Source organism: Aythya ferina (assembly GCF_964211825.1).
Source record: "Aythya ferina genome assembly, chromosome: 9".
NCBI lineage: Eukaryota > Metazoa > Chordata > Aves > Anseriformes > Anatidae > Aythya > Aythya ferina.
This window is the reverse complement of record NC_140305.1, coordinates 10184882-10206162: the sequence shown is the minus strand read 5'-3', so window position 1 is coordinate 10206162 and position 21281 is coordinate 10184882. Positions and strand designations below refer to the sequence as shown.

General features: G+C 47.7%; 3 protein-coding genes across 17 annotated transcripts in view; 2 read left to right on the top strand and 1 right to left on the bottom strand.

Annotated features, from left to right (window-relative positions):
• The window catches only part of OTOS (otospiralin), a 455029-nt gene extending 448546 nt beyond the window's left edge, over positions 1-6483 (top strand). For 10 of the 15 annotated variants that reach the window (XR_014696049.1, XR_014696050.1, XR_014696052.1 and 7 more), the window contains 3 exons: positions 376-487; positions 1248-3432; positions 3465-3808. Coding sequence is in view for 3 of the 15 variants with exons in the window: in XM_084529837.1 (XP_084385963.1) it covers positions 3821-3872; positions 4207-4233; positions 5922-6106 (264 nt within the window). In the remaining 12 variants the exon portion in view is untranslated. Of the gene's footprint in view, positions 1-375; positions 488-1247; positions 3433-3464; positions 3873-4206; positions 4234-5921 lie in introns of those variants that run through there. The other 5 variants (XR_014696051.1, XR_014696053.1, XM_084529837.1 and 2 more) reach the window with 4 other exon arrangements.
• Positions 6484-6668: 185 nt separating this feature from the next.
• Positions 6669-8012, top strand: COPS9 (COP9 signalosome subunit 9). The gene is made up of 3 exons (XM_084529828.1): positions 6669-6781; positions 6856-6928; positions 7706-8012. The coding sequence occupies exons 1-3, from the start codon at positions 6719-6721 to the stop codon at positions 7741-7743; spliced, it is 174 nt and encodes a 57-aa protein (XP_084385954.1). The 5' UTR covers positions 6669-6718; the 3' UTR covers positions 7744-8012.
• A 5830-nt stretch (positions 8013-13842) lies between these two features.
• Positions 13843-18787, bottom strand: ADIPOQ (adiponectin, C1Q and collagen domain containing). The gene is made up of 3 exons (XM_084529827.1): positions 18215-18787; positions 15888-16107; positions 13843-15760 (listed from the first exon to the last, which is right to left on the bottom strand). The coding sequence occupies exons 2-3, from the start codon at positions 16096-16098 to the stop codon at positions 15234-15236; spliced, it is 738 nt and encodes a 245-aa protein (XP_084385953.1). The 5' UTR covers positions 16099-16107; positions 18215-18787; the 3' UTR covers positions 13843-15233.
• Positions 18788-21281: the final 2494 nt, after the last annotated feature.

The following is a 21281-nucleotide window of genomic DNA, read 5'->3' as shown; positions in this document are numbered from 1 at the left end:
TACTGTAACTAATCTGGGGGTTGAAATGTTCAGCTGCCCTGGGCCTTTAAAGTGAAACAGGAGATATTTCCCTGGGTTCCTGATTTTGACCTTACTTTAGTTGGCCGTTTTGTTGTTCACTTGTTTGGTACTGCAAGTTCCTCTCTTGATTCTTCCTCATCTGCCCTTGGCTTTGCCATATTGGGCAACCTGACACTGTCAGAAAACTTGGATCCTCTGTATTCAGAAAAAGGAAAGAAAATGAATCTAGGAACACCTGAAAGCTGAGTCCAGTTCAGATCTAAGGAAAGCATATTTTGGTCACATGAATCTCCTTTTGACCTGTGCTATTTGGACCAAGTTGCTGGGGGAAATAATCAAGCACTTGTTTTCCAGAGATGTTCTGCAAGTCACAGCTGTTGGTTGTCTCTGATGTGCAGAAGTGTTGCAGCCTTACAGAGAACATTTTGTTTGCTCAAACCAGGGACAAAGCACTTGAGATGCAACTGTAAGTGTCATTTGGTTTTCAAATAAGTTCTTACAGAGCTCTGCACACATGTACTTTTGCCTATAAAGTAAAAAGTATTCAGTTCATTAAAGCAATGTACAACTCCTTTCAGTGCCTGCAGGACTACACAAATTTTTGTGTAACACCCATCTAATATTGCTACGGTGGAAACAGTCACTTTGTCTTATTAATTTTTTTTTCCTAGTTAATCTTAACAAGTAGAGCTGACTTGATCCACAGAAACTGTCTCAGTAACGCAGCCCCTTGGAAGTGAGGTGACCAGGAGGCAGGGTTGTGGCACTTGCAGGACTGTTCCCCACCAGGGAGCAAGTCACACAAACAACTGCTCGGCCCATTCTGCATTACCCCCTTCCAAAGGGGATGTCCTCAATGCTCCTATTGATTTCTGCCTCTGACAGAGCTGACCGATGTGTGTGGGATTTTCTGGCTTTGAGAGCCATCTACAGAAAGTCCTTATTGATTGGATCCTCTTAGGGCAGCTTGGTGGGATGTGCTCACTAACGTCAGCCCCCTCTATAATGTAACGAAGCTTGCACGAGTCAGAGGCCTCACCTGAAAACATTATTGAGAACTTGCTCTGTGAAGAAGTCAGGGAGCACAACTGCTCCCTGAGAAGCAGTCCTGTAGAGCAGAAGTCTTGATAGAAAGAATTAACATTTAAAACAACTGTATCTCTTGTCTGTATACCCTGATACGACTGTTTTAAATGCTAATTCTGATCCTCTTTATTATTTCCTAGGCTTCCTTTAGCACGGAAACCCTGAGAATTTATTTCCATCTCCAGTTGGTGCTTTAACAAATGAAAATTTTTAATAAAAGTTAAATTGAAAGCCTGTAATTGCTGGAAGACTGTCACAGTACGTCAGGTCTGTGGTTTTCTTAGCTCTGGAAGTGGGTAACTCCAAGCTTCAAAAGACAGAATAAGAAAATGTAGATAAGGTGGAGGTGAGGCACTCTGCCCCGTCTCAGTGCATGTCAGTGGGAGCCTGGGTAAGGGAATCCTCTGATCAACGGGTGTTGCAGCAGACCCTGCTGCAACCCGAGGGATGCTGGACCTGAAAACCTCTGTGACTTTGTCATCCTCCCACAGCACGTCATTAAATCCTCCAGGGTAGAGCTGCAGCATGTCGCTGTGTCACATTGCTGTTTTCCTTTGTCACCCCCCAAAGCTCGTTGTCTCACCTCCCACTTGGAACTACACCTCCCTTATCGTCTGCCAGAATACAAAGGTGCCAATGGACGAGTACAGAAGTAGCTGTATGCTTCTTAATTACAGACAATTAATTTTTTGTGCGCGTATTAGCATATGTAAGTGCTTCTCATTGCAAAGCCAAGTTTATAAATCGTATTCATACTGTGCTGGAGTGCGGACCTGGGCACGCAGCTCCCCAGAGGACTCCACCAAGCAGGGACCATACCTCCTCTCACCAGCAGCTGCTGCATCCCAGGCAAGTGGGGCAGAGCTGCTGCCTGTCTGTGGGGGATGTAGGGACACATCCTGCAAGCCTCAGAAATACTATACAGGAGGATTAAAGCTTTTTAAGGATGGAATAGGTTCTGCTTTCATAATATTTTTCTTCTCAGCCTCCGCATGAGTTGGCACAGCTTGGTGTGCTACAAAGCACTCTTTTTTTCCCTTGCTCAGAACATCCTTAATTAATTCTTGGCAGGTCTGTCTAGCTCTGTGCGTAGATAGGAAGAAACTCCAGCAAAGCTGGGGCCTCCTGCAAGGCCACTGGCCTGGGCTGCCCCACTCCAGGCCTTTGCTTGAGTAGGGAGACTTCCACTGTGTGAAGCTCGTGTGGCAGACAAGTGGACATGGTAGAGCAAAGGCACCAGCGTCAGATCCCACAGATGCAGTAGGGGAATGCAGCGGTAGGAGTTACCTGGAATTGTGATGGGTACATGATTTTGCAGATTTAAAGTAAAGGCAACTGAAAGTTTCCAGCTGAACGTAAGCAGTGAGCTCTGCAGTGGCATTTCAGCAGCACCTTTCCATAGTGGAGCGTTCTAGAAACAGCTGCCAGGTTTGACAGCACAACCTTGAGCTGGCCACATCTTCTAGAAGTGCAGAAATCTGCACATGGCCATGAGATGACAGAGCTCTTCCTGCTGCGCCTTAGTCTCTGCCTACACCTGCTGGCATCAGGAGTTTTGTGCTAAAAGAAAACCAAGATGTGCACATTGATGGAATATTCTCCAAACTGCTTCTCCCTTCCAGACTTTGGAAGTGCTCGATCTGTTCAGCAACCTCAGCGTGATGGAGCCCAAAGCACCTGTTTGGCACCAGGAGAGAAATCTTTACTGCAAATCAACATGATACGAAAATACATGTCAGTGCGCCTTATCGACCCTGTTCGAAGGTTGCAGTACTCTCCTCATCACCATGGCAGATGTCATCAGGGACCTGCTTTTATGTTTTATGCAAGCTAATTGATTCCAGTTGGCACCCGATGCACATCTACATTTTAAGGATCCCAAGTAAAAGCACAAAAAGTCAGGCATTTGAAGTTCTTGCCTCTCAGCTGGAGAGGGAACTCAATATCCTCTCAGCAATTTGCTCAAAGAATGTTTCTAAAAATCTACTTTTCTGAAGAGGGGGAAAGAAAGGAAATAAGGTGGGTAGCAAAAGTAACAATAATCTCTGAATTTGCTTCTGGATTTTCTTCCTCTGTTAGAAGTGTTATTGCTGAAGTTGATTCTGAGGTCTCTTCCGTAGGCAGTGTTGAAATATAATGCAAATGTGAGCAGTTAAAATTCCTCTATGTGAAGATGACAAAATCAGATTGGTGTGCTAACTCAGTGACGTTTCTCTCCTTTGTCCCCCACCCTTCTTTGAACAGTGCTGATATTTTATGGCAATAGCAATCCTTTTGGAATTTTGTGGCTGACTTGGAGCTGCAGACTATTGCAGCTCCATAGGAGTTTTTCTCTATAGGAGAGCTTTTCTCTATAGGAGAAAAGGGAAGAGGAAGAGAGGTAATTTCTAAAGTGAAATTAAATTAACCACAAAATAAAACATTTCTGAAGAAAATTTCATGTCAGTTTAGAGAAGCCTTTTGGATTTATGCTACCTTAAAATAAATTATCATTTAAAACTTCAGTATTGTATTTTTTTAATACTCTGATACAGTTCTGAAAATGTAAAGAAATATAATTGAATCTTCTCATGCCTAGATTAATAAGTAAATCTATTTGGAACAGAATCTTCTAATACAAGAAGAAATAATATACTTTGCATAATTCTTAATATCTTCTAATAATCCCCAGTTGTACAGATTAATTTTTCAGAAACAGCAGCTTGCAGGAAAAATGAAATTTATTGGCTTCCTTTTCTTCTGTATGCTGATGAACATGCTAACAGGTAAGATTACTGATATATTTATTCTTCTTTGTTTTTCAAGCAGTCTGAAATCTTTTGTTACCAAACAAATCTCTTCTATTTAGTATCAGCTATTGCTTGTGTATTAATTGTAACTGCTTCCTGGTGTATTTGGCTTGTAGCACTCAGTGACCACACACACAGGCAATTCTTTACTCATCTGTTTGAGAAAAAAAAACATTTGGCTGTACGGAGGGCACTGTGTGTGTCTCTAAGAGCTTGTCGGCTTCTGGCTACACAGCAAACCTTTTTTTTTATTAACTGAAAGCCCTTCAGTGCAAGAACTGATATTGATAAGTTTTCTGTTTCTTTACAGATGCCCGGTCAATTCAGGAAGGAGATGGTAATTCTTGTATCTTTTTCTTTCCTATGTATCATTAACAATTCAGAGAGTCAATTGTAACTCCCCGGCCTGATCCCTAGCATCAGTTTTGGCAGGAACACTTAAGTCAACTCAGTGGGTTGGGATTCAGGCTCTCAGAATCGCGTTCGTCTAGTTCTGGTGGAGAAAGAAGGGGGAGTTTTAAGTTTTAATGAAAATTTAAGCTAATGTATTTGCAATCTTAACATGAAAAAAACATCTGTAACAAATATTGCGACTCCTTAAAGGTGAATCCTCCACAGGGTTAAGGTCAATTAATGAATGATCTGTTTTATAAAAACGTAACTGGAAAGCACCAGGCTTATAAATGTATGAGAGACATCTGAGAATTCTGGCAGTCCCAATAAGTAATGCTAGATGTCTGTCTACTTATTGGCAAGAAATACTCAGTTCCACAGCAAAAAGATTAAAATTTACAAATTGCCACAAATCCAATTAAAGAAATATTTTAACAACCCCCTTAGCACAGCCACCCTGTGGTGTGTGACACTTTGGGTGATTAGCCCATTGGATTGGTGTTTGCCTTTGATTTAAAAAACAAACAAACAAACAAACAAAAAAAAAAACTCAGCATCTTAATGATGTTTACACCGGCTTACTGATATAATAAATTCATTTTGAAAAAGGAGGTAGCACAGAAGTATCTGTCATAACAAGGTACTGTTATTGCTGGCATAAATCTAACCCACAGGACAGGCAGCAGCATCTGGAGTGCACAGGCACAGATATGCAAAGGGAATGCTGTAACAGATATGGAAAACAGAAACATATATACAGAATAAGAGCTGATGTGATTATTTTTAATTAAAAGTATTTTTCCCCATGCTGCATCTTTCCTTATGGCTCTAGCATCTTTTGAATGTATCATCTGTTTTCACAAGTTTAAGGTTTAAGTGCACCTAAGTTTTATGTGTGTACAGCAAATGTTTCTTTGGCAACCTCTGAAATGAACGTGTGCTATCTAAAAGCAAAAACTGTTTGTGCAACGTCCTGTTGTTCTCATTATCAAAAATTATGGTTTTCTTTCATTGGCCAAGCAGCAGACGGCAAAGTGAATCTAAGTTCAGCAGATACCATCAGTGTGTTCTCTGCCACAGGCAGCATTTGGCTGATTTGTTTGGTTTGTTATGAGCCATCTGTGCCTGCACGCACCAAAAAATACGAAATTAAGGTCTGATTGTAGGATTGTTGAAGGTTCTTAATTCCCACTGAAGACCCTGGTATGAAGCTGAGTCTAGTGAATGAAATGGCTCTCTTTTACTTAAAAGGGCTTTAAATAAAGCCAAAATTTGGGGTTTAGCTTTGCTGCACAGAAAGCCACTTCTGTCTGTGTGGTTGCAGGAAGTGTTCACATTGTACACAATTCTGTGTTTGCCTGGGGTTAGGCTGAAGGCTGGTCAGCTCCTGGTATTTACAAAACTTTTGTTTCCATTTTATATTTGGCTTTTATATTTTTATGTGGCAGAGGAAATGTAGTAGAGGAGCAACGGGGAAATATCTTTTTTTTTAGGGAGCTAAAATATCTTTCAGGAGCTAGTGGCTCCCTCTTGCACGCTGTGCCCAGCAGCAGGGAACCCCAAACCACACTGGCACAAGCTTTCAACAGAAATGCTTTGTACACTAATTGCCATTTGTCTTTATTATTTGAGATCTTTATCGGGAACCTGTAGCCATGCCCTACTGGCCCTTCTCCTCCAGCGACTTCTGGTCCTACGTGGAGTATTTCCGGGCGCTGGGCGCCTATGACAGGATCGACGAAATGGCCAGAGCCTTGTTCGCCCAGCTGCCCGCGGGCAGCCACCTGGGCTACCAGCTGCCTGGCCACGAGCACTGAGGCAGCGCGTCCCTGCGGGCGGCTGGCGGGAGGCCTGCCCGTTGGACTCCTTGCAGCAGGTGCGTGTAGTGCTGCCTGCGCTGGGAGGACAGCGAGGAACAGCAGCCTTTTCTTTCCACCATTCTTTACTTCTTTACTGAAAGGGTTGCGAGGCATTGGAACAGGCTGCCCAGGGAAGTGGTGGAGTCACCATCCCTGGAGGTCTTTAAAAGACGTTTAGATGTAGAGCTTAGGGATATGGTTTAGTGGGGACTGCTAGCGTTAGGTCAGAGGTTGGACTCAATGATCTTGAGGTCTCTTCCAACCTAGAAATTCTGTGAAATTCTGTGAAATTTCTGCTTTTGAGCTAAGTCAATAAACTCCTCGCTTGTGTCAGGTTTTGTGTTTTTGTGTTGTGTTTTTTGTTTTTTTTTTTTTTTTTTTTTTGTTTTTTTTAACGTGTCACGCTCGAGGCCTTGCCTCAGGAAGGCCGCAGGCCCCGCCACCAGGCCAGGCCGCGTCGCCATGGCAACAGCGGGGCCGCGCGGGGAGCGCGCGTAGGGCAGGCGCGCGGGGCGGCGGGGCCGGAAGCGGAAGCGGGCGCGGCCGGAAGCGGCGGGGCAGGGCAGCGCCATGAAGCCGGCGGTGGACGAGATGTTCCCTGAGGGCGCCGGGCCCTACGTGGACCTCGACGAGGTGAGCGGGGGGCGGGCGGCGAGGTGTGGGGGCTGTGCCCGGCCGTGCCCGGCGCTCACCGGCTGTCGTTGCAGGCAGGGGGGAGCACGGGGCTGCTGATGGACCTGGCGGCCAACGAGAAGGCGGTGCACGCGGACTTCTTCAACGGTGAGCGCCTGCGGGGCGAGGCGGGGACGGGGGGCTCTGGGGCGCGGGGAGAGGCCGGGTCCGTGTGCGGCAGCTGGGGGGGGGTCGCTGCTGGAGCGGGCTTGTTAAGGGGTGGGCTTTGCCGCGGAGCTCCGCCAGCAGGCTGTGCTGTTGTATCGCCTTGACAGCGCCTATAAACGAGGGCAGTTGTTTATTGTGTGGCGATTGTAGGCTGCTTGCTGAGGGAAATGTTAGAAGCTGCTTCACAGCAATCAGACTTTATTCAGGAAGGGATTTTTAGCAATAAATCACAAATATGAATGTAAACCTGCTAAATGTATAAAAGCGTGTCTGAATACTGTGACGGCAGCCAGAACTCAGCACGAATTTCTTCATCTTGATGCATGCTTGAAGCTAATACTTGTTCAGCTTTGTACTCTGTGGGTCACTGTTTATCCATTCTGGACGTGATGGCTACTTAACGCATTTTTTAAAGTCCCTTCTTTCAACCTTTATTTTGCTTTCATGAGTTTAATTGCAAAGCTTGTATTGCGCAAGTGAAGCGGTTAAATTCACGCATGGTAGTGAGCATGTTCCTCAGGTCTGCCTTTTTTTCATTTCTGTTTTCTGTGCTGATGTTAGACATCTAGTAACTGGCAGTGCAGTAACTCTCATGTGCCTAATTCACCTTTATTATTTTTTCAATTCCGATGACAATGAACTGCTTGTGTGGCGTGTGCATGTGTAACAGTTGAGACTTCAAAGGTTAACTTTACTTTGTCTTGTTTTTCTGACTAGATTTTGAAGATCTCTTTGATGATGATGACATCCAGTGAACTTAGTTGTCCTGCTGTGCAGTGCTGGGATGTGGAGTTTTCTCTAGGATCGCCTGTGGTGTCCGTTATTTATTAAAATAATTAAAACGGGAAAATCCTGCGGATGGGTGGAACCTGTGTAAGCTGCCAGATGGTGAAAGATACCGAAGGAGAGAATTGTGGACTGTTACTTCTAGGAAGCTGTACGTAGGCTTTTCTTAAAATTGCACTTGCTGATGTCTTCGTTCAATAAAATACTAACAAAAGCTCTGGGATATACTTTGAAAGTAGATGCTGCCGTGTTCTGAGTGTTGGTTTTTTTCCTTCTTTTAAATGCAATAATTTGCTCTTACTTTGGATATTATATAAAGATACATGGCAAGATGTATTGCTGCCTGGAGAAGATCTGTTCATCTTGTAGTTTAGGATTATCTAGGGCTAAGATGACTTTTTTCAGAATAGTCTTTGACTCTCACGTGTAGCAGTAGTGCTAGGAAGAGTGGGGGTCTTCTCCAGTTCCAAGACAGATATGTGATTCCTGTCAGTACTTTGTTTTAATCCAAGTAGCGCGGGAACAAAAAGCAGTAATCTGATCATAGCATTTTTTTATGCAGGTTTTTACTTTTATAAAAATGAGTGTATGGTATTGTGCCTTTCAGTGACCACAATGAATCTCAGAATGAGAGGAGCCAGAGTTTTTAATGCATTATTTCAAAGTCAAGAGTTTAATCCTGTCCTCTGATCTTACGTTAATCCTTGAAGATCAAAGTGAAATCTCTATTACAGAACCATAGAATACCCCGAGTTGGAAGGGACCCACGAGGATCATCGAGTCCAACTCTGGGCACTGCACAGGTCTACCCAAAGTTCAGACCGTGTGACTAAGTGCACAGTTCAAAAAACTTCTTAAACTCCCACAGGCTTGGTGCAGTGACTACGTCCCTGGGGAGCCTGTTCCTGTGTGCAACCACCCTCTTGGTGAAGAACCTCTTCCTGATGTCCAGCCTGACCCTCCCCTGCCTCAGCTTGACACCATTCCTCGGGTCCTATCGCTGGTGATTAAGAAGAATAGATCGGCGGTGATCCCATTAATTTATCACAGAAATAATCCTGTGACTGATCTTTCTGAAAGAGACTTAAATTTTCATTGGGAAAGTTGATAGCTGTAAATGCTAAACTGTATGGAAAAACCCAAAACGAAACGCTCCTTCCATACCTCTTGCGTAGGTTTTTGCATATTTTTAAATTTAGAAAGGTTCTACACGAGAACAGTAGAACTAAGTGTTTTTTATTGTGTTCTTGTGGATTTCTCAACATCCTCCATTTTGTCATCCAGAGTACCTTCAAGCAGCGTTCTGACATGCACTCTGCTCTGTCTGACATTACGATGTGTCCCTCAAGGAACACACTCCCTTAGGCTCGCTGAAGCAGTCTGCTTTTCCATTTTAGCTCTTGCTTTGGTTGAAGAGGGAGGGATTTCATGTGTCCTTCATTGATACCAATGTAAACATTGACTGTTGGGTGTTAGAAACAATCCAAACAAAGTTGCTGTCTTTGGTGCTGCGCTTTCTCAGCTAGGTTTTGGGAAGTGAGCTGTTACCAAGCAGAGGGTGCGTTCTGAGCACGTGCACTTAAAAAAGCTTTCAGAAGTAACTGTTCCTTCTGCTGTTTTGGTTGCTTTTGCGGATGCTTGAATTCTTCAAGGCAGTCATCTTGCTTTTGGAACACTTCGTTGTCATTGTTTTGTATAGGTTTGTCCTTTTGGTTTTCACTTGCTCTCCCTAACCTTTAAGAAACACAAGTCTTAAGTTTGATCACAGCAGCGAGAATATATGTTCTATGAAATAAATTCTTGAATTAGTTGATCTTCTTTATGAACACTTCCTCAGTCCCTTCCACCTTTTTTGAGGGGTTTAGCCATCTGCTCAAGGTAGGTATAGCTAACTCCTTTTTGTGAAGCTTTCCAGAGTCTCAGTGTTCCGTGTTAAAAAGTAGCGTAAGCAGACTGTAGACATGTGGGAAGCATGTCCGTAGGGGAGGAGCTGACTAATCCCAACATTTTCTCATGGTATAAAATTTGTTGTGAAGAAAGCTCCTTGATTTGATGCGCTGTCTTGGTGTGCAGCTGATACCCATGTGTTCGTAGCTGCTGTGAGCACTACTCTGATATTACTTCCCAGGCACTGAGCTTGCATTGAGATCTGGCACCTGACTCAGGTTTGTTCTCAGGACACAGTGAAACGAACAGGTATGTTCTTCAGAAGGGGGTGGCACTGAGGGCGTGTCTTGTGTTGTCAGTTGTCTGGAGCATGAAGCTGCCTCTACACACTCCCCATCCAGTCTCATTGTGTATAACTTCTTTTTTCTGAGAAGGCTTCAAATAAGAATTTTCATCAGGGACTTTAGTTTGTTTGGGTCTCTTTTAGGACAGTGTTAAAATGGAAAGGCTAATTTGAAGAACAAAACACCCTTGAGCTTCAAATTGTTTCTACATTAGCATTTGTCAAGTCTTTCGGTCTAATTAGTCTGCAGGCAATCAGCCTGTCATCAGGAAATAATTACAAGATGTCAAAATTTCTAATAGAATTGGTGTAAAGGGCATTTTCCTGACACTTCATTTACAGAGGTTTGATTCCCGTACCTCTTGTGGATTTTGACACCATTCTTAACAGGCGTTTCGAAGTTAAAACATGAGCCTCTCGCAGCAGTATTTCACACACGCTATGGCTGATGACTTTGTAATCAGCTGGGTACTACTTGGTGTCTTAGTGCCCGAATAAATGCTGTGGGCTGAGGAGCTTTATGGAGGTGCTGAGCCCAGTGCCATGAATTGTCCCGTTGATCTCAGTGAGGCAGGACGCAGCACGGGAGGCTGGCCATCTGCCTCTGCCCTGGCAGCTCGAGGCCCTAAGTGCCGAAACGCTTTGGAATGGGTGCAGCCCAGATGAAAAGCACGGGCTGCAGAATGCTTAAATGTCAGCCCTTTCCCGCTGGGAGTCTCACAGGGCCGATTCTCTGTTAGCAGGAAATTTCCAGCTGCTACAATACATTAGGAATGTGCAAGCTATTTTCAGCTGAAAAAAGTCATTGTGTGGGAGAGAAAGTTCCAGGGCTGAAGGAGGCTGGCTTTAATCTGTGCGTGGTATTTCTGCTGTGCCATTTCTGAGTTGGGCAGCAGGAGAACCCAGAGCTCTGTTGCTCTTCATGCAGGCAGGAATGAAGCTCAGATCTGGCATAGCAGCGGCTGTGCCTTGGTTATTTGGTTTGAAGTTAACTCCTAGAGAATGAAAATCGGGTTTTGTTTTACTTCAATAATGGAAGTAGAAGGTATTTTTCTCAATAAAGGAATTGATTTAGATGAATAAATGGAGCTCTTCCCGCTTCCCTGGGGAGTTGGGAAGCTGGCAGGCATCTAGCTCTGAACATGCAGTTGTTGAGCACATGGAAACACGCTCAGCAGATGACAGTGTAGCCCTTTTTCTCAAGCAGCTCAGAACAGAGGGACACAGGAACACCGCCTTTTTAAAGCTTTTAAAGTTGGCAGATAGGACCTTTGAATGTTTTCTCCCTTCTTTATGGAAAATTCAGTTTGCTTGTAGTGAATTTCCAGTCGGCTACACCTTCAGCTGTGTTCATGCCATGTTGCCTGCAGTTTTGGTGTGTATGTGTGAGCCTTTACGGTCTTGTTAAATGAACTTGTAACAGCCTCACGGGGCTGGGAAGGACCCTCCTTGTAGTCACCTAAAAGGCACTGCTTTGGGTTGTTTTGGGTTGTTTTTGGTCTTGGCTTCCTTGGGGTAGCACTGAAAGTGCTGAGCTGGGTCTGCGTGTGGTTTGCTGATGATTTGAGGTGGCTTCAGTGTTGCTGGGATATGGGCACTGTGCTGTGGGAATCCCATTTCTGTTCACACTGCCTCCAAGGTGACAGATACACCTTGGCCTTAAAACATTCACTGGAATGTGTTATAGAAATAAAACGGCTTTTCTAAAAATCCCTGCCAGGACAGTGGAGAAAGCTGTGCCTGACCCTGCTGAGAAGAGCACTCTGCTTCAGAGTCAGCCATGGGATCAGAGGGACCTGGCTGTCAAAAAGTGTCTTGCTTCATACTCCCTGTCCCGATTCTGTAGGGGATGTGGCTTCAGGTGGGATCGTCTCCTCCCCCTCTGCTGTCCTACAGCTTTATGGGAGGGCTTCTACAGGTTTCTTTGTGGGTTGAAATTGGCTGATAGGGCCGCAGGAGGAAACAGTTGAAGTTTCACGTTCCTGTTTCAGTCGGAGTCAGGGGAGGCTAACACACTGAGCCTGCACACGAGGACAACACATCGCTGTCCTCGAAGAGCGGTGGAGTTAAGCAGGACAGGTGTCCGGGGATGAGTCTGTGGAAGATGAGCTGTGGATGGGTTTTGCTGATTTACTGCCCTGCCTTTGGCACGCTGAGTCTCTTCATCTTGTACCTACACCAGCACAAACAAGTCAAAAGCACCCAACAGCCTTGTTCCCGGTTGGGGTGTGCTCAGGATGGGTTTTGCCCAAAGCATTGAAATGGGAAAACTAAATCTGGGAGCCGTTCTGTGGGAAGGCACTGTGCAGGTTGGCTAGAGGCAGCATTTATCCGGTGCCACCTTCCCTGCCAAAAAGCCTCTGGCAACTTTATACTAGGCAAGTAAATATGATGCAAGTCCTGCAGGAAGAGCATTTCTCTCTTCCTTGTAGCTCTTCAGGGTTTAGTGGGACTGCTATTCGTAGCCTGGTTAATTACTGACACAAGTGATTACAGCGGGTTGAGGCACAGTTAGGAGCAGCTGATGTTGCCTCAGCTGCTGCCCCTGATGCTACCTGGTGTGTTTGTGGTGTGGGTGTCTCCTCGGGAGCCTGCATGCAGACACCTGTGTGTCAGACACTGCCAGGAGGCCAGTGGTGGTGACCCCGGGCCTCTCCTGGGAGGCTGCCCATCAGCCACGAGGCCTGACAGCACCTGGGAGCATCCCGAGTGGGCTGAATGCATGTGAGGGGTGATGTGGGTGGCAGGAAAATGTGGGATTCATTGAGCCCTTCCCAGCAGGGCCAGCGTAGCCCTGGTCTCCAGGTTTCTAACACTTCCCACAGCTGTGGCAGCTTGGGGCAGGAGGTGCTGCGTTGGCAGGGGTGATGCTGCTGCTGGGGCCTCGCGTGGGCTGGGCGAGGAGCCCCGGGCTCTGCCCTGGCTGCAGGCACGTGGCACCAGGTCTGTGTGGCTGGCAGGGTGAAGAGCTGGGCCCAAGCCTCTCAGACCTGGGGCATGGGATATCACTAAGATTATTTGTTCCTGCTGTGTGGCAGCAGGGAAAGGAATAATTTATTTTGGGAGCCAGTCTGTAAATCAGTATCTTCTCCTACTGCCTATTCCAGATGTCTCGTAGCACTTTGGTAGTTTCCATTTTCCCTGCCTTTAGAAAATCTATTTGAAAATGTTTGAGGGACCTCAAAAAAAAAACCACAACGCTGCAAAGCTTTTATTTGCTCCTTTTGATTTAAGCTTCTTATACGATTTGATCCAGCAATTGCTTCATTTTTAAATCTCCTTTTGTTTATGGATTAGTTTCATTCCCTCGCTCCTCCCGTTCCCTTCCCATTAACTCACACAGTAGGAGCAGGCTTTTTTTCCCAGCTGTCTGAACTCAACATTATCGACCTGAGCGCCACTTCAGGACTTGCTGGGTCTGGTGTATTTGAAGTTGCCTGGGCTAGAGGAGCCTCTCCAGCTCCTGGCTGCTCAGGAACCATTCAGCTGGTTCCTGGCGGGTGGATCTGCGGACTTACTCTGGAAAACCGAGCTGATCTTCCCTGAGCAGGAGGGAGCACAGTGCGAGGTGGTGTGATGCTGAAGCCTTGACGACAGCTAAACAGGAGGTTTTTGAGAAAGCAACAGGTGGGTGACCCTGTGTGTGCTGGCACAGGTGCCCCTGCCTTCCTGGCTCAGAGCGAGCCACACTGGGATCTGCTCAGTGTGTGTAGATAATATTTAAGTATAATCTCCATATACTTTTTTTTTTTTTTCCTGGACTGCCTGGTAGGGCTGCAAGAATGTCCCCTTTCTTTAAACCCTTCCCAACAATGCATACAAAAACACAAGAGCATCCTTTACTGAGACAGTGTTTTATTGTTGTTATTTGTAGTGTGGTGGTTGACTGTAGTGTAGAAAATGCAGCTGCTGGAAATATTTTCAGCTGAAGCTTTTTGTGCTGTCTCGTGCTGGTAGTGATGCATTAGCTCTGTGCGCTGGCTTGCTCTCGAGCTCAGTGGGAGTCTTCTTTAATGTATCTGAGAAGCTATCAAATGCTCTTCACTGAAAGGCAGGTTCCTCGGAGAGCAGCTTGGCAGGATTGTCACCAAGCTCAGCCCTAACGCCCTTCCCTCCATCGAGCTGATGTTGCTGAGAGCTGGGCCAGGTCTTGGGGGTGTTCGTGCCAGGAGCCTCCCTCAGTGGGGGAGGCTGCACCGCCTGAGCTCTGCCTGGCTGGTGCCCAAGCCCTTGCCAGTGGCACTCTTGTGGGGTGCAGAATCAGCAAAATGGCTGTGCTGGCTCTCAGCCTGTGGCTGAGCTTGGGAACTATTCGGAGGGGAGCCGGGACAGGATCCTGCCAGTCTGCAGGTGGAAACCAGGGCACCTTACATGCTGGCAGCCTCTGGGCTGAATGAACACTCCTGCCATCGCTTCTAGTGCCAGGTCAGTGAATTTGGGAAGGGCCACCTCCACCTCAGGAGCTGCGAGGACCTTCTGCTCTTCTGTGCCCACCCCAGGACCCATGAAGCCATGCAGGCAATGGGCTGCTGCTGCTGTGTAGCCTCACAGGTGCCCCAAAGTCTTTTCAGGTAAATCGAAAGAGAAGATCCCTGACCTAAATGAGCACATTGTCTGAATTAGAGGTAATGATAGGGGATAAACATAAAAGGAAAATCATAGGATTGAAGTTAATGAAAGTTAATAATCTGAATATATTCAAAGGTCTGGGCTAAAATAGGGAGACGACAAACCATGGGTGGACGTTGAAGGCCCTAATGAGACTGGGAGATGTAATGGCAAAACCGCAGCCATCGGTTCCAGCTGCAGGCACAACAATGGCTTTCAAATTTTAAAATGCTGGCTAAAATATGTACCTTCGGTGTAAATGAATCCAAGTGGTTAAAAAAGGGAAATGTAGAATGTGATATTTAAAAATAACCATTGTTTTGGTCAGCTTTATATTTAAGAAAGGCCAGCTGATCTTTAGAGTTACTGTTTCACAACGTGGTGGCTGACTTTGGGCCCAGGTCTCTACAAAGAGAGCAAGAGCAGAGGTAGGAGCGAACTCTTGGCCCCACACAAGTCATTTTGTATATAACCTCACTGATCTTACAGGAGGTAGGGTCTACCCTTGGCAGTCGTTGCCCCCACAGAAGGGAATTTTCTGGTGAATATAGTATAGCTATAGTGCCAGAGCTCTGTCTGGGGTTAAGCTGCTGTGCCTTCTCCCGTGCAGCACACCCTGCTCTAATGGAAATCCATGTCTGGGTACAGGAGGAAGCCCATGAAAGTGGAATCGTTGATGTTGTCAGCATAGACACCGTTGTTGTCCCCCTCCCCATAGATCTGGAGCCAGACCTCATCCCCTGAGCTGAGGTGCAGCAAGACAGAGCCGCTCGCCTGGTCGATGTTGTTGGTCTGGAACTGGTCGTAGGTGAAGATGACGGCCTTGTCCTTCTTGTAGAGGCTGACCTTGACGTCTGACATGTACACCGTCAGGTGGTAGGCGAAGTAGTAGGTGCCGGGGATCCTGCAGAGGAACTTGCCGGTGCTGGCGTCGTAGTGGTTCTGCTCGTTGTAGAAGATCTTGCTGAAGCGGATGGGGACGTTGGGGTGGGGGGCTCGCTCCGTCAGCCCCACGCTGAAGGCGGAGCGGTAAATATAGGCCCCTTCGCCCTTGTCTCCCTTCAGCCCTGGCTGTCCTGGAAAGCCTCTTGGCCCCTCTGGCCCTGCGCTTCCCATGGCGCCTTGGTCACCTTTGGAGCCTTGCAAACCTGGGGGACAGAGTTGGGGTTGGGAGCTGTTGGTACTGAGCTCAACACCCGTGGTGTGAGGCACCGTGTCCACCCCAACCCCGAGCAGAGCTCCTCTGGTGCCACCGTACCGCACGCTCACACCAACCTTGCTCTCCTTTCTCTCCCTTTAGTCCATCTTTTCCATCTTTCCCATCCCTGCCGGGGAGCCCGTTGTGACCGGGGTAGCCGGGTGCTCCTCCCATCCAGTTGGCGCACGGTGTTTTGGGGTCGGGCTGGGGTTCCTGGGCGGCCACCTCCGTGCAATGGGGGGCCACCAGCAGCAGTGAGCAAAGGAGGAAGCCTGCTGAGTCCCTCATGGTCGGTTCCTGAAGCAGATAAGGGCTTTGTAAACTTCAGAGGTTAAAAGGGAAAAATAAAAATAAAGTGAACAAAAACCCCACTCTTGAATAACAAAGTACGGGTGGTTAAAACTTTAATCAACATATATGAAGGAAAGTGATTCTGCTTGGCCTGATGGCCCTTCTCCATCCCGTGGGGTGCTGGCATCGAGTCCAGCCCGCTGAGCCAGGGGAGGGCCCCCAGCAGAAGCAAGGACCTCAGCCCTGGAGCAAACCCAGCATGGAGAGGGGCAGGCTGCGGGGCTGCACTTCTGCACTGGGGCAGTTGGAGCTTGGGACTGAGCCCGGCAGATGTTGAGATGAGATGTTAATGATGAGATGTTAATCTCATCAGAGCAATTGGTGTGGCTACCCCGAACCAGGTGTGTGGTAACACACTATGGCCAGCCGGGTACGTTGTCCTGAGGCTCACAGAAGTGGGTGGGTCCTTAGCAGGTTTGGATCAGGCTTTTAGGAAACACATTTTGAAATGCCCATTGTATAATGCGGCTCCCCAAGCAGAGATTATACCCTGGAACAAAAGGGTTATCCTGTTACGAGGATTGTAGGTGGCATACAGGACAACAAATGTGGATAACAGGGTGGCCTCTACAGTCCCTTAACTCTGTAATTTCCAAAAATATATATATATTTCACAGCAACTACCTTGCAGGGTTGATTTTTTTCTTAAGTGAGGTATTTAAATATCGTATTTCCAATAGTGTCTCGTTAGCTCTGGCATAACAGCTTCAATGGAAGCTAAATAACAACGAGGTTACCATGATTGTGTTTTTTTGTGGGATGTGGAAGGGTTTTAAAGAAAACTTCAGCGCTCTGCACAGTGAGTCCAGCAGGCAGCACCCAACGTGTAGGATTAAGGAACTCTTCAAGCCACTGGAATCCAGCACCCTGAGGTGGGGACGTAGCCCCCCCAGCTGTGTTTTGATGGTTTTGCTGGGGTTAGTTCCGCTTTCTCATACACTGCCTACAAGTGAAGTAGCATTAAAACTTCAGTGTCATATGCTCAGTGCTGAGAGCTGGAGCCAGACCTGCTGGTGCCACAGAGCAGCCCTCCTGTAAGCTCAGGGTGGGAAGGGCAGCCCCCCGGCCATCATCCTTCTGCCTTGTTCTGTGGGGCCAGGAGAGGTGTGCATCCCACAGCACCCCGGTTACGTTTTGCAGCCTAATTTTTTCCTTTTTAATGAGAAAAGTGCTGTGATAAGCAAATAGAAAATGATTTCTAGTAGATGTTGCTACATTTTGACTCTGATCACAAGCGATTTGCTTGTTGGAAAAACCAAGCAATTCTCTGGCATTTGCATGTCAGTGGTACCTTTTCGGGTGAGGACCTGAGTACTCCTGGTAGCTTTCAGATAATACAGGAGCTCTTGAGGAGATAGAAGCTCCTGTGCCTTATACAAAGTCTATGCTGATGAATGAATGGGACCCATAAGAACTACGCCATTCAGAATTGCAGTGCCACATAGCTATGCGTGTGTGTATTTGTGTGTGTACATATACATATGCACACAAATTTTGCACAAAACAGAGAAAAAAATGCTATGTTTTCCAGCTCCCGTATTTTCTTCAAAGGCTGTTAGCTGGGGGCCTGGGTTACGCTGATCTCTTTTCTTTTTTTTATGCTAACTACAGGCAGCACACTTCTTGCTGCAGTTCCAGCAGTGACTTGCTGCTGGGGCTCACCCCGTAAATGCGAGTGGCACAAGTTTTCAGTAAGGAGCATGTACAGCTCAGGGAGATTGGAGCCAAAGCATCCTTCTTGGGGCTCTTTGTGGAAAGAAGGGAATGCAGAGGTACCCTTACAACGCTCCCTGAAAGAACCATGTGGTTTTTTTACTGTCGTTCCTGACTACTTTTGATTTAGGAGTTTTGATCTCTAAATAGCGTTTCCAAAAACAGGAGTGTGAAACTAAGAGAGATCGGCTATTTTGGGTTTAAAATAATCACTAGCTAGTCCAAGAGTAAGCCTAATAAAGGAAACTTCTGTGAACAGAGAAGCCTGTCTGTGATTTAGCCCAAAAGAAGAGAAAACCCAGAATTTAGGAAGAGGGGAAAAAAAAAAAATCAAGCTTACCAGCTCTTTGAGTCCTAGTTGGCTTGCTGCTGTCTCCTTAGAAGTGAAGTCCGGCTAGCATGTCACTGTCCCTAAGGGCACGAGCAGCTGTTAGCAAAGATGCTGTGTTTTCCGTTTGCTATTGCGCATGCTGGCTTAAAAGTTGGCTTTTCCCATTATTTTTTCCTGGTCATTGCTTGGTTTTGGGGCCACTTATATAATCCAGTTGCAAGTAATAGCTTGTGAAGATATCCGTACCAGGGGAAAGGCTGGTTTGGGAGTTTCAAATGAACCCAAACAGAAATGTTTGGGGGGGGAAGTCAGTGCCTGAAAGCTCGCTTGTCAGGGGCTCGGCTCTTGCAAGCCCCCACGAACAGCAGCTGCTCTGGGTCAGCTGGGAGCCCTTGTTAGCAGCTGGTGGAGAAAGTGTGTCTACAGGCTTGTGTTAACACCTTTGAATGTTTTCTTCTTTCTTTTTTTTTTTTTTTTTTTTTTTTTTTTTTTTCCCCCCAGTGTGCTAGTAAATTGTATGAGAAATGTTTGCTTCTCCTTGGAGCTGCGGCTGCCGCACCAAAGAAGGGAATGGCCCAGGACGGGGCAGTGCTGGGGAGAGCAGAGCAGTATTTCCAGCAGAGCTGGGCTGACAGGCCAGCCTCTGAGCAGCTGGCACACGTCAGAGCCGGTGGAAATCCACAGAGCAAGCTCAGCCCTGTGGATGGTTTTCAGTCCATCACAGGTTTCAGCCTTAGGCCAAACCAAAGTTGTCTTTTCCTGTGCTTCTCTCCTTCCGAAGTGGGCACTGCATCTCGGAGGGGAGGCTTTGAGCCCTGGTCACTGCTGGGCAGCTCGGGGTTAACTGGGTGTAACCTCAGCAAACCCTGCCTGCAAAATTGGGCCGGGGAAAACCAAAGCTAGGTGTTGTCCCAAGCAAGCACAGGGAAGCAGTGTTGGGGAGCTGGAGTCCCTGGGTATAGCTCATCCAAGGGGGTGTCAGCAGAGAGGTGTCCTGAATTTCTGCTGCTCTAAAGAGATGGCTATCTAGGGGGGAATAGGAGGATGTGTAAATGGATTAATTTCTTATATGTAGAGCTGGGAGTCAGCAAGGGTAAGTTCTGAAGTAGTGAGGAGAAGGCCAAAGAAGGGAGCAGCTGTTGGATTGCTGCTTGCTTGTTTCCTTATTTTGGTCAAGTTGTTGGTCCAGCATTTGAAGAATTTGGATATTATTTTTTTTTCTTGACAATAATTTTTTTTCCAGGCAGGTTGAGACTTAAGTCAATCATCCCTCATGCGGTCCCAGTAACACAGGACGGAGAACTGCTTGGAGGACTCAGTGGAGATGAGAGGTGCCAGGAGCCAGGCAGATTGTTGTCCCTGCCAGCTCTCGGCTTGACCCCCGAAATGCATGGCTGGAGAAGTTCTGTAGGCTGATGGTGTCTGAGGATCAGACGTGATGTGTTTAATAGGTAGTGCTGTAATTGTGGCATGGCATTTTGGTTCAGCTGTATGGAAAATGCCGCGGGCATAAATGACTCGTGGTCCATCAGCAGCCTTCCAGACAGTATCTCTGCTTCCCCCAGGAGGGCAGGAAGTCTGCCACTGCCCCGTGCTTGTGCCCAGGTGCTCCTACCCGCCCGCTCTGGGCATCGGGGCCAGCTCCCATTCCCACTGCGGGGTGAGCTGCTCCCGCCTGTGGGATGTGAAACACCCCAAACGCCTTTGCTCTGCCCGGTGTCACACCAAGCCTGCCGCCCAGTGAGGGGTGCTGGCAGGCAGCAGCTCCCCCGGGTGCTCTGGGTGTTTTCGGCTCCCCGTGAGCGTTGGCCACTGGCCTTGTGCGGAGCCTGACCTTATTTACTCTGCTGGGCCTGATCCCAGCCCGTGAATGTGAGAAATGCAGAACTGACGGATTGCAGACTGCAGGCTGCCCAGAGAATTAAAAATAAGCCCAAAGTTATATTTAGAGTCTATAAAGCATAGCGGGAGGCTGATTATCAGCTGCGCTCCCTCAGGCATGGTCCCTGCTGCTGTGGGATGAGGGCTGAGTGCCGTGCCCCCCAGGGACGCCCACCCTGCCCCGTCCCCTCGCCTTCCCCTCCGCCCTGGATACTGCACGTAGGAAGGGCAGCACAGTCTCCACTTCACTAAAAACAGCGAGAAGTGTTTATGCCGTTCAGCGGGCAGGCTGCCAGGCTGTGAAATGCTCTTTCCGTGCAGCCCCAGGCTGTGCGCTGTGGATGGCCAGCGCCCCACACCACGGGGGTGTGAGGGGAGCCTGGCGGTGCTTGTGCTGGGGGTGCTGGTCTTGGGGAGCCCTCACCCCCTGCTCTGCCCTCACTGGGTGACTCAGGGCTTCCAATTTCTCGTCCTGTTTCACTCACACAGATGGGCTCTGCTCGTCCCTGCAGCTGGCAGCTCAGGCAGGGTGGCTCCTGCCAGGCTGGAGCACGCTGGTGTCCCTCTGCTCGGTGACCGTGGGTGATCTTCCTGGCCCCAGGGAGTGCTGCTTAGCTCCCAGCGAGGGATCTTGGCACGTCGGTGTTTCTCATGCCGAAGGAACAGGACATCCAGATGTGTTTGTTCGGGCCTTGGGGCTGTGTCAGTCCTGCCAGGTCCTGACCTCTCTCATGCAGGCTGGCAGCTGAGCCAGGCATTGCTCCTCTTAAAGGCCAGTCTGGGCTGGGGCTTGCTCTGGGGTGGGCAGGGTTGGGGCAGGGATCAGAAGAAAAGCATTGGTGACCCAGTGTGCAGCGTGCCCCCTGAGCCATCCCCTGTCCAAGCACCCCACCAGGCCGTGTTCCCAGCAGTGATGGTGTGCTCCCAGTGAGGCACCTGGGCACGTCTCTGCCCAGCTCTCCCCTGCCTTCACCCAGCTGACAGCAGGTAATCCTGCAGCCACCCAAAATCTGTGTACATCCGTCGAATCACGATGTTATCATCAGGTGAATTGTTTATCTGGAGAGTATTTCTCAATACCTGATCAAAACCTGATCTCCTTCTATGACAAAGTGACGCGCTGGGTGGATGAGGGAAAGGCTGTGGATGTGGTCTACCTTGACTTCAGCAAGGCTTTTGACGCCGTCTCCCACAG

Bases quoted from the DNA above. Each gene is read 5' to 3' on its own strand.
- ADIPOQ (XM_084529827.1), bottom strand. From the start codon at position 16,098: ATGAGGGACTCAGCAGGCTTCCTCCTTTGCTCACTGCTGCTGGTGGCC. The intron at 15,761-15,887 runs GTTGGTGTGAGC...TCTGTCCCCCAG, and splicing joins GGGAGAGAAAGGAGAGCAAG to GTTTGCAAGGCTCCAAAGGT.
- COPS9 (XM_084529828.1), top strand. From the start codon at position 6,719: ATGAAGCCGGCGGTGGACGAGATGTTCCCTGAGGGCGCCGGGCCCTAC. The intron at 6,782-6,855 runs GTGAGCGGGGGG...CTGTCGTTGCAG, and splicing joins CCTACGTGGACCTCGACGAG to GCAGGGGGGAGCACGGGGCT. The intron at 6,929-7,705 runs GTGAGCGCCTGC...TTTTCTGACTAG, and splicing joins GCACGCGGACTTCTTCAACG to ATTTTGAAGATCTCTTTGAT.